Source organism: Podarcis erhardii (assembly GCF_964252035.2).
Source record: "Podarcis erhardii genome assembly, chromosome: Z".
NCBI lineage: Eukaryota > Metazoa > Chordata > Lepidosauria > Squamata > Lacertidae > Podarcis > Podarcis erhardii.
This window is the reverse complement of record NC_138504.1, coordinates 49,092,919-49,105,604: the sequence shown is the minus strand read 5'-3', so window position 1 is coordinate 49,105,604 and position 12,686 is coordinate 49,092,919. Positions and strand designations below refer to the sequence as shown.

The following is a 12,686-nucleotide window of genomic DNA, read 5'->3' as shown; positions in this document are numbered from 1 at the left end:
GGGAGATGTGCGCCTCATTGCTAATCAAACACCATCCGTAGGAAAGGGCGATTCTTAATGCACCGTAAATCTTCCGCACTCTTGCATTTCCAGTGCCAGTTCAACAAGCTGGTCGGAAACCGAGTGTTTCATTTTGCCTCTCCCCGACCGCGCCATAGGCAGGTTCCCCATCACACTGGACGTATTTCTGCAACACGCGTATACGCAAAAGCATAAAACAAAATATTCGCAGCCACCACCGCGAAGGAAGCGGGAGGTAAGAACGAATCTAAACCATCATTTGGTGTAATTAAATGAGCCGCCACCAGCTAATCAGCAGGGCCCTTTGCTCTGGCTTGGCCTGAGGTGAGCGCACGACCCAGGCAGCAGCGAAAGGAAATCAATGCCCTCGTTTGGGCGTCCACAGATGCACGCGCCGCCGGGCCCCTCACCTTTCATTGTCCACGTTCTTGAAGCCAGGTAGAATGTGCCGGAAGCTGCTGTTCCTGTCGAGCTTGGGTTGGCTCTTTGTCCTTTTGATGGAGCCTTTAAGGCGCCGGCTCAGGAACCCCTGCGGGGAGACAGAGGGAGGCGGAAATTACCGGGACGGGCAGGGGACAGATGCGCATCCGTTCGGGCGAGTTCTGAGCCCTGGCTCTCCCGCGGCAGCAGTGGCACCGTGAGGGCGGGGGGTGGGGGGGGAAGGAATGCTGGCTTCTGCCGAGATGCCGCGGCACAAATATTCCATCCAGCCCCTGCTCAGAGAAGCCGGCGCTGCTACGTTGGCGCGAGACTCCCCTAAGCCTCGGTTGCCTTAGCAACCACCCGCTCTCACACACCCCTTTTTCAAAAAATGCCACCGAGATACAAGACAAGCATATTGCAACTCCTGGCACATCGAAAAAACGCTCTCGTGTGGGAGGTAGTGGGGGGGGGGGCAGAAGGGAGTTTGATCTGTCACTATGACCGAGAGACCCCGTGCCCACCGCGGGGGGGGGGGGGAGGGCGGGGGGGAGGCAAAGGTGAGAGACCATGTGGCAATGGAAAGGTGGGCAAGTTGACCAACGTTCAGCTGGGAATGTGAGTTGGGATCAAACACACACACAAAAGCATATGAGATCACCTTTGAAATGAAAACCTTGCGGGAAAGGTAGCTGCAGAATTGAATGCGGCTTTAGAGATGATAGATAGATATAGATATGAGATTAACCCTTCGAATGCAAACCTTGGGAAGAGGTACCTACAAAACTGAATGGGGCTCCTGACTTAAGCCAACTCCATGGGGTCCCACCCACTGATAGTCCAAAGAGAGATGGAAAAGCAAAAGGCCATTTTCAGAGAGAGGCACATGTTCCATTGCTGTTTCCACTAACAGGCTGAGCTGTGTGGTTCTAGAGTGCCACCTAGGGAGGCAATACCAGCCCACCTGAACCCTGAGTGTTCCATCAGCTGACACCCCCCAAAGGGGCAAATAACAGCCCACTAGTCCCCATTAAAGACCCAAGTTCAGGGCTTTCCTCTCAGTATGAGCAACTCACCTCTAGTGTGGGGACAACCGTTAAGCTCCAGCTCCCTTAGGTCTAGCACACCTGATTTCAACTATGTATTTCCCTCTGGTCCCTTGCATCCTTGTTTGGTGGTCTGAGATTTGGGCCTCCTTGGGACCACATACCTTAAAAGGTAAAGATACCCCTGACCTTTAGGTCCAGTAGAGAATGTCTCTGGGATTGTGGCGCTCAACTCGCTTTACTGGCTGAGGGAGCCGGCGTGCAGCTTCCGGGTCATGTGGCCAGCAGAACTAAGCCACTTCTGGCGAACCAGAGCAGCGCACGGAAACACCATTTACCTTCCCGCCAGAGTGGTACCTATTTATCTACTTGCACTTTGACGTGCTTTCGAACTGTTAGGTTGGCAGGAGCAAGGACCGAGCAACGGGTGTTCACCCCGTTGCGGGGATTCGAACCGCCGACCTTCTGATGAGCAAGTCCTAGACTCTGTGGTTTAACCCACAGCGCCACATACCTTACTATATAATAAAATTGTAAAGTCTTTTAATCACCATGTTAGTTTATTTATTTGCCTAAAAGCATTCCTAAACCACTTAATATTTTAAATCTCCAAGCAGCGTGCAGGATACGAACATAAAAAGTGTCTCTAGGAATGGAGTCCCTCTATCCATAGGCAATCAGAGTGCAAGGCACCTTCAACATAAAACCAGGGAGACTTATTGCCTCTGTGCCCAGCTTGTGGGCTTCCCAGAAACACCTGAGTAGCCAGGTATGAGACCAGGATGCTAGAGAAGAAAACCTTTGGATCTCCTCAATGCTCCAAGCTCTTGTCGCACAGTTCTTTTCATGCAAAGTTCATATCTTGGTGCAAAGTCCATATCTGGAGTTGAGGCAACATTAAGGGCATAAGCCTGAACTTGAGAGAACACGATGGGTCTTGAAGAGGCAACTGGAAGAATATCAGACTCTATCTCATTATCCAGCTTTAGCCAAAGAAGAGAACTGCAATTAATAGACTGTAGCCAGAGTATGTCAGGGTAATCCCTGATCTCCATAAAAGAGACTTCACCAAGACAGTAACTTCAACATGTTTTGTGCAGTAGCAAATTTAAAAGCGCAGAGTCCCTTCATGACAATCACAGCCACCTCCACTTCTCAGATTATACAACCTCATTAGTTTATATAATAATTTTATAATTATGCAATAATTAGGAATGCATTGTGACAATCAATGCATACCTCCATGCATTGCCTTTCAGCTGGATCCAGTATTTTCTCTGCACATCAATGGGCAAATGATTTGGAGAGCCCAATGACTTCTTCTGGAGTGACTTTGTTCCATTTTATGTAACCTCAGAACTTGCACCCTGTTCTCTTGCCTTGTGTTTTCCGTGTTCCAAGATGCTTAGCTTTGGAGCACACAGGATGCTTTCTCCTCAGTGTTCTTCCCACGCGTTTTCTCTGGGGAGACCCTGGGAGCCCATCCTCAGTGGCCGACTCACCTGTTTTCACTCTGATTGACTCCAGTTGACACACAGAATGAGAAGACTTCAGCAGCTTGAAAGCTCCTTTTCCGTGCTGACTGGGTGGCCTGAGGACGCTGGTGGCAGGGACCCCCCTCCAAAGGCTCTGCCATAGAAATAGCAGCAAGTCTTTCACCTCCTACAGCCCCTGATTGCTACACCTCTGGACTATAACTCCCATCAGTCACAGGGGCTGATGGGAGGTGTAATCACAAACATCTGGCCTGCATCACACTTTGCCTACATGGCACACTGCGTAATCCTCAATGCGCACCATGCTTGGACCTCCCATACATCTTTGGGGTCACTGTCACAGTGTGCTCATCCACGGCTGGACACCCCTGGCAACACATTGATAACAGCGGTGTGCCTTCCATGAAAACCGCAGTGGCCTTAAAATATGCAGATTGCTATCTTCATAGCTATAGCTATGCCCCCATGGTCAGATGCAGCAATGCTCCTGAATGCCAGTTGCTGGAAGCAGCCCCAGGAGCGTTCCATGCTCTTGTACTCAAGTCCTGCTTACAGGTTTCCCACTAAGGCATCTGGCTGGCAACTGTGAGAACAGGATGCTGGACTAGGTGGGATTCCTTTGGCCCAATCCAGCAGGCTCTTCTCGTGTTCTTTTCCCAGGCACTCTGTTCCTGGTGCTGGCCTGCGCTCTGGGCAATGGCAGATATTGTGGGCAGATTATTGGAAAGTGGCGCACGAGAAACTCAAGGTCTTCAGCGACACTTTTTCCTTTTCGAAAGACAGGAGAACATACCAGCTGACTCTATTCCTTTATCTGTCTGCCTTCTCCATTCAGGTAATTGTACCTTCCTTATCACCATGGCTACAGAGAACCTGAGGAAATCATATACCGGCATTGTTCAGTGTGAGGGGAAGTGTCTGTGTTTGCGTGTGTGTGCTTGCGTGCTGTCCAGGGAAAAATCCACACAGGCATCTTTGATCCTCACCTGACCAACCGGAAATTTCTGGCAGCCCCCTCCCCATTCCTTCAATGCAAGTCAGGCTGGAATTCAACAGGCAAAGCCCTTTCTTTTCTGACTCTCACCAGCCTCTCCTGGTTCCACATCACGATCAAAATAGATAGCATCATGAAAAAAAGTGGGGAAGCTGTGACCTTCCAGATGTTGTGGGATACAAATCCCATGAGCCCCAGCCAGCAATGCCAATGACCAGGGATGATGAGAGTTGTAGTCTGGCAACATTTGGCAGGGCACAGGTTCCCCATCCCTCTGTGGGTTAAATGGACTGGCAACTGGATCCAGCAGAATCTTCATGTGGCTCCCCTCTACCCATGGTACAAGGCATACAGTGGTACCTTTGGTTAAAAACTTAATTCGTTCTGGAGGTCTGTTCTTAACCTGAAACTGTTCTTAACCTGAAGCACCACTTTAGCTAATGGGGCCTCCTGCTGCCGTTGCATGGTTTCTCTTCTCATCCTGAAGCAAAGTTCTTAACCCGAGGTCCTATTTCTGGGTTAGCGGAGTCTGTAACCTGAAGAATATGTAACCTGAAGCGTATGTAACCTGAGGTACCACTGTATTGGCATATTGTTGTGGACACCCCAATCTCCAAGTGGTCAATGGAGACTGTACTGTTTTCGGAAGACAGGGCTTTATTTACACATCTATACAACCTAAGCATAGGATGGAGGGACTCATAGCATTTATTCCCTGACAGATCTTGCTTGCCTATTACGGTTCCTGGGAGGCCCCAAGTTTTGGGTCCAGCACAAAACAGACAGGTCTCGGTGTATTCAGCTTCCAGCAGCAGCCCAACTATCTCACACCGCTCTCTTAGGCACAGCTCACCTGGTCTCTTGCTCCATGGTATTCAGAAGCATTGCTGTCTCTGATCATTGAGGCAGAGTATAGCCACCATGATGATGATGATGATGAAGAAGAAGAAGAAGAAGAAGAAGAAGAAGAAGAAGAAGAAGAAGAAGAAATTTTATTTATACCCCGCCCTCCCCAGCCAAGACTGGGCTCAGGGCGGCTAACACCAGGTAAAAACAATTGATTAAAATACAACTTAAAAACAGGATTAATATACAACATTAAAATGCAGCCTCATTTCAGTAGAAACTCAAATCAACAACTTTTTGGGGATGAAAACATCAAATCTTCACCAAGGCCAACTATCCAGACTGGTCCTATGTGGGCCAGAAAAAAGCCAGGGAAGTCCCCAAATAGGGGTTCCATCACAGAAGGAGAAAGGAAAAAGGAAAGAGGGGGAGGGGATCAAGTTGATCCCAAGCCAAAGGCCAGGCGGAACACTGATGGCCTTATCCTCCTCTGTGAATCTTTCCAATCCCCTTTTAAAGCCATCCAAGCTTTGGCCATTGCTGCTTCCTGTGGGACAGAGTTCCATTGTTAATGCTGGGACCCCCTGCAGCCTATGCTCAGGTTGTATAGATGCGAAAATAAAAGCATGTAGCAGACAAAACACCACAGTCTCCGCCGATGCTTATTCCAAGGAAACCAAAGCTTGGGTAAGCATCTGGAACCACTAAATTCTCTCACCAGTCAAAGACTGGGTGTGTGCAACAATATTTTAAGCATGCATAAAGTACGTGGTTGGGATTCTTTCCTCCCCCTGCAAACCAACAAACCAACAAATAAGCACACAAAAACAAAAACAAACAAACCTGTCGCAAGATTTCTGACAATTCATGCACTTCTAGGGCATTACAAAGTTTGGAGCCTTTTCCAAATCAATCTAATAATGTTCATGTTTAAGCATCTTCAGCTTGCCTTGTATAAAATGTGGGAGATTTATTTTCCGATGGAGAGCACTAGATCCCAATCAGAAACACGCTTTTGAAACCCCAGACACAGGCACGAGAATGGGAAGACGAGTGTCTTTGAGATTAAAGGAGATAATAATCGCCAACTGACAGAAATTTATTCACCCTCCTATAAATCTAAACTTCGACATCACTTTCTTCAAGCATAATCATCCTGGCTTGAGTACTTGCTATCAGCAGCAAATCATAACGCATGCCCTGTTTTTTCCCTTCCTCTCGTCTGCCTTTTATAGGGCAGAGGCAGCTTTGAGAGGGGATGAAAGGAAATAATTTACAGCAGACCTTGACGATGCCCCCTGTGATTCAAGGGGACCCCTTTGAGCCCACAAGCAGGGCAAGAAAGTAAAAGCCCCCTCTTGTTGCTGCTCTGGGTGTTCAGAGGTAGACTGCCCCTGAAAAAGGAGGCTCCATGCATAAGGACATCTGAAGAGCCTTGTTGTTCATAGAATCATAGAATCATAGAGTTGGAAGAGACCACAAGGGCCATCGAGTCCAACCCCCTGCCAAGCAGGAAACACCATCAGAGCACTCCTGACATATGGTTGTCAAGCCTCTGCTTAAAGACCTCCAAAGAAGGAGACTCCACCACACTCCTTGGCAGCAAATTCCACTGTCGAACAGCTCTTACTGTCAGGAAGTTCTTCCTAATGTTTAGGTGGAATCTTCTTTCTTGTAGTTTGGATCCATTGCTCCGTGTCCGCTTCTCTGGAGCAGCAGAAAACAACCTTTCTCCCTCCTCTATGTGACATCCTTTTATATATTTGAACATGGCTATCATATCACCCCTTAACCTCCTCTTCTCCAGGCTAAACATGCCCAGCTCCCTTAGCCGTTCCTCATAAGGCATCGTTTCCAGGCCTTTGACCATTTTGGTTGCCCTCCTCTGGACACGTTCCAGTTTGTCAGTGTCCTTCTTGAACTGTGGTGCCCAGAACTGGACACAGTACTCCAGGTGAGGTCTGACCAGAGCAGAATACAGTGGCACTATTACTTCCCTTGATCTAGATGCTATACTCCTATTGATGCAGCCCAGAATTGCATTGGCTTTTTTAGCTGCCGCGTCACACTGTTGGCTCATGTCAAGTTTGTGGTCAACCAAGACTCCTAGATCCTTTTCACATGTACTGCTCTCAAGTCTGTTGGAGCAGATCATCTTGACCAGGGCCAAGTTCAAGGTGCTACAGTTTTTATTTTTCCAATTCATCAATTCATTTTTGCAATAATAAGAGCACAAAGAGTCCATTCATATTGTCCCTTTGTTAGATTCCATGTGCCGAGTATATAATTCAAAAGGATATTTTCCTCTGCAAATTTAAGATTATTCCATACAGTCATGTTGATTGTCTCTATTACTTTCTGCCAAAAATCAATCAATATAGGACATTGTACAAACATATGTTTTAGAGAAGCATTATCTCTGTTCCATCTCCAGTAGTTAGATGTCTTAGCTAGTCCTTTCATAAACAAGTGTAATGGGTCCAATTATTATTTTTCATTGAATGAGTCCTATTCTGAGGTCCAGAGACACCCTTATTATAGAACTTACCCAATCTTCAACAATTTAACAATATTTGGAATTCATTTTTATAAATACCGTATTAGGTTAATGTCTGGTTAACTGCAATGACAATTTTTGTTGTTGTAATGCATACAATTTTTTTGTTGCAGTTCTGTTTTGTTTTCCAAATGGGTCCTATTTCTTTTCTTCTTCTTTTTCGTGTCATCTTACTCTGTGCGCTTGTAATCATGTACAGTCATGCCTCGGGTTACAGACGCTGCAGGTTGCATTTTTTGGGGTTGCGGACCGCCAAAATCTGGAAGTACCGGAATGGATTACTTCTGGTTTTCGGCAGTCACGCATGCACATGCACAGAAGCGCTAAATTACACTTTGCGCATGCGCAGACGTGCCGAATCACAAGGGCGCCGCTGAGAGGCTGGCGCCCTGGCGCAATGAACTACTAAGACCAATGGTAAAGAGGGCTCTGGCTACCATCTCTTTTTAGCTGGTGGTGCTGGGAGGATTTAATCTGCCACCTTCTGCAGGCAAAGCATATATTCCATCCTTGTGCCATAACCCCTTCTTGCTAATACTGCTGAATCCAAACGAATTAATATTAGTAGCCAATCCCAATACGATAAGATGCCAAAGTGGACTCTGTTCCCGCACATGTTGCCTCTTGTGGTGTAGTGGTTAAGAGCGATAGTCTCATAATCTGGGGAACCGGGTTCGCGTCTCCGCTCCTCCACATGCAGCTGCTGGGTGACCTTGGGCCAGTCACACTTCTCTGAAGTCTCTCAGCCCCACTCACCCCACAGAGTGTTTGTTGTGGGGGAGGAAGGGAAAGGAGATTGTGAGCCGCTTGGAGACTCCTTAAAGGGAGTGAAAGGCGGGATATCAAATCCAAACTCTTCTTCTTCTTCTTCTCTTTTTCTGAATTTTGGGGAAGTGTGCTTAGAGTTGGACGTGCAATACTGTACATCCTTACTGTGTCCCCTTCTGCTGATGGGGAGAAGGATAAGTGATAAACACCAGACTCCAGCATAAGTGCAACCATTATAACCAGAAAAGTCAAAGTGCCTATAATGACATTGGCTAGCATTCACTTCTCCCCATTTTCTTCTCTCGTGCTAGACATTATACCATGAGCTTCTTGGGACAGGAGCTTGTCCCTTCTTATATGTGCTAGATAGCACTAAGAGCAAGGAAGGCTCTGAATAAATCATAGAATTGCAGAGCAGGAACTGATGCCTGAGGTCATCTAGTCCAACCCCCTGCAATGCAAGAATCGCAACTAAATAATCCTTGGCCAATGGCTATCCAACCTCTGCTTTAAAACCTCAAGTAGAGGAGAGTCTGCCAGCTGTTCAGGCAATCTGTTCCACTTAATAATAATAATAATAATAATAATAATAATAATAATTTATTTCTACCACACCCATCTGGCTGGGCTTCCCCAGCCACTCTGGGTGGCTTCCAACAAAGATTAAAAATGCATTAAAATGTCACGCATTAAAAGCTTCCCTCAACAGGGCTGCCTTCAGATGTCTTCTGAATGTCAGGTAGTTGTTCTTCTCTTTGACATCTGGTGGGAGGGCGTTCCACAGGGCGGGTGCCACTACTGAGAAGGCCCTCTGCCTGGTTCCCTGTAACTTGGCTTCTTGCAGTGAGGGAACTGCCAGAAGGCCTCCGGAGCTGGACCTCAGTGTCCGGACAGAACAATGGGGGTGGAGACGCTCCTTCAGGTATACTGGACCGAGGCCGTTTAGGGCTTTAAAGGTCAGCACCAACACTTTGAATTGTGCTCGGAAATGTACTGGGAGCCAACATAGGTCTTTCAAGACCTGTGTTATGCGGTCTTGGCAGCTGCATAGCTCTTACCCTCAGAAAGATATTCCTAATGTTTAGTTGGAGTCTTTCTTCTTGTCATTTGAATCCATCTGCTCAGGTCCTACCCTCCAGAGCAGCAGAAAACAAACTTGCTCCATCTTCCATGTGATACCCCTTCAGAAATTTGAAGATGGCTATCTTATCACTTCTCAGTCTCCTCTTTTCTAAGCTAAACATATCCAACTCTCTCAACTGTTACTCCTAAGGCGTAGTTTCCAGACCCCAGATCATCTTGGTTGCCCTCCTCTGCATACCTTCCAGCTTGTCAATATCCTCCTTAAACTGTGGCACCCAGAACTGGGCATGAGACTCCAGGTGGGGTACGACCAAGGCAGAATAGAGTGGTACTATGACTTCCCTTGAGCTGGACATTCCACTTCTGTTGATGCAGCCTAGAATTAGCTTTTATTTTTCCTGCAGCATCACACTGTTGAGCTTGTGGTCAGAACTTGAGGTCAGAGCTTGTGGTCTACTTAAGACCCCTAGATCCTTTTCACATGCATTGCTGGCAAGCTAGCTGTCCCCAATCTTATATTTGTGTATCTGTTTATTCCTAAATAACAGTAAACTTCACTGCATTTCATGCTTTTCCAAAGCTTGAAAGGATAGGAAGTTTATTGAAAAAATTCGCTATATATATGGTTTCATATATGTATTTAAAAATCATGCTTATCTATCATAATTTCCAGGATAGTTTGACATTAAGCAAAACCCCAGTCTCTCCAAGCAATGCAAAATGCCTTTGCTGCATCTATATCCAACCATTCTGATGACTGTTAATAATGGGGCACTATGGGTTTTTCTTTTTTTAATACAATAAGGAAGCATAGAGGAGACCCCTGCCCTTTCTACAATTGCATAAGTATTGAACAATCTCCTCTCGAAGAAGCTGGAGAAGATGGCAACAAGACCCGCATACTGTTTTCAATAATTTAATTGCAAAGCCCCCAAGACAGTACGTATGTTCAAAACACATCCTGAATATGTGGAGATCTGTCTGGCAATCCATCAATCTTCTGTTCACCCCGATGGCTTCCCTCCCCCCTTCCCTCCCTCCACATCTTTCCCTTAGCATCTAAACATTTGTATTTTTGTATCTGTGAGTGAACAGTATAGATTTCGTGGCAATTAGGATTAGTAATGATTTTGTACCTACTTGTTTAGCACTGGAATTAATGCACTATTTTAATTTGTACCTCCAACTCTTAACAAACAAGAAATGATTCTAAAAACACCACTCTGGCCATTGGAAGCTATAGTGGTAAAGAAAAAGAATATGACAGAAGGGTGGACAACTTGTAGAAATTTATTAAAACAAGAGGGAGGAGAGTATAAATTAAAAGAATTTAAGGAATTATCAGGAAAGTTAACATACAATATCATCATTTGAACAAAGTATTTAAGAAAGATAAGATATGAGGGTTTGGGGAAGAAATATCGCAGTTGGAGAGAGACCTGTTGGAATGTAATGTAAAAGTGTATAAAATATAATTGGAATGGGAGACAAAGGATGAGCAAGCAAAATCCTCAATGATACATTGGGCAATAGATATTGGTCTTAATATGGATATGGAAGCATGGGAACGATTGTGGAATATGGATATAAAATTTACAGCATGTTATGGTCTAAGAGAAAATTATATGAAAATGATATATCGATGGTACCTAACAATGAGTAAGTTGGCAAAAATGTATAAATCCAAATCAAATAAGTGTTGGAAATGTAAGGAGAAAGGAGATTCTTTTTATCATATGTGATGGTCTTGTATAGGGTTACCTGATGTCCCCGGTCCCTGGGGCAGTCCCCGGATTTGCAAATCTGTCCCCAGGAAACGTGGCAGTGGCAGCCTCAGCAGACCGGTGCCAGCCTGGTAGCGCAGTTGGCTCTGGCTGGCTTCAGGAGATGCTCGCTGCTGTTGCACCAGCCATTTTTCCTGCGCCATGGCAGCGAACAGCTCCTGAAGCCAGCCAGAGCCAACTGCACTACCAGGCTGGCCCCTCCTGGGCAACGGCCACCCGCCCATGACTCTTGAGCCTCCCCTGATCTGCCAAAACAAAGGGGGAAGGGGGAAGGAGATCAGGGAAGGCTCGGGAATCACAGGCGGGTGGCACGCCGTTGCCCAGTTTTTTTAAAAAAAACTCTACGCATTTATGTTTCACAGGGTGCGAAAGAGGAGCTTTGCACCTTTATACAATATGCATGTGTGCTTGGGCCCAGGGTCTTTGGCCTCACCATCCCCACTACTGACTCCCTGTTGCTACTCAGCTTCATTCATTCATTCATTCATTCATTCATAAATAAATAAATAAATAAATAAATAAATTGTCCCCGGATTCATTGGAAAAAATCTGGTAACTATAGTCTTGTAGTAAGGTTAAAGCTTACTGGGAAATGATATACATAGTGAATTGAAATGATGTTCAAAATAACGTTTGTAAAACAAACAAACCCACAAGCTTTTCTTTTGGGAATTATAGGGACAGAACTACTCAAACTATATAGAAATTTATTCATATATGTGACTACAGTGGCAAGAATGCTACTTGCCCCAAAATGGAAAGAAGCAGAAGTCCCAGCAAAAGAAGAATGGGTACAAAAACTTATGGAATATGCAGAAATGACAAAACTTACCAGAAAAATAAGAAAACAAGATAACAAACTTTTTATAAAAGAATGGAAATGGTTTATTGAATATCTACAAATAAACAGATAATAACATTGGCAGGATTATTGTAATAACCTGGAGTTTTGTAAGAGTACATATTTAAAGTTGATGAATAAATGAGCAAATTAAGTTGATTTGGATATGCAGTAAATATTAAAAAATAAATTTAAGGAACCGCAGAAAGAGAGGAAAGGAAGTCAAGTTATGAAATGTTAAAATGATTATAAAATTATTGAAATGTATAAAATTGAAAATCATAAATGAAATAATTTTTTAAAAAGATTCATAACCAGGGTGTTAATCTCATTTGCTTTCCATAACTATTTCCACTTCTCTAACTAATATGAACACTTAGCACTGATATAAGGTAAAGGTAAAGGGACCCCTGACCATTAGGTCCAGTTGCGGACGACTCTGGGGTTGCGGCGCTCATCTTGTTTACTGGCCGAGGGAGCCGGCGTACAGCTTCTGGGTCATGTGGCCAGCATGACTAAGCCGCTTCTGGCGAACCAGAGCAGCGCACGGAAATGCCGTTTACCTTTCTGCTGAAGCGCTAACTATTTATCTACTTGCACTTTGACGTCCTTTTGAACTGCTAGGCTGGCAGGAGCAGGGACCGAGCAATGGGAGCTCACCCCGTCGCGGGGATTCGAACCGCTGCCCTTCTGATTGGCAAGTCCTAGGCTCTGTGGTTTAACCCACAGCCCCACCCACGTCCTGCAGCACTGATATAGTACTAGTACTTCCCAATTCCTGGTCCTAGTCTGACACTCTAATGTAAGCACCACAGTACACCACGCCATAC

At 45.5% G+C, this 12,686-nt stretch overlaps 1 protein-coding gene across 6 annotated transcripts in view; it reads right to left on the bottom strand.

The window, feature by feature from the left end:
• Positions 1-12,686, bottom strand: part of DAB2IP (DAB2 interacting protein) — a 309,499-nt gene that overhangs the window by 170,433 nt on the left and 126,380 nt on the right. For all 6 annotated transcript variants that reach the window (XM_081847484.1, XM_081847482.1, XM_081847485.1 and 3 more), the window contains one exon: positions 432-550. In XM_081847484.1, the coding sequence (XP_081703610.1) occupies positions 432-550 (119 nt within the window). The remainder of the gene's footprint in view (positions 1-431; positions 551-12,686) is intronic.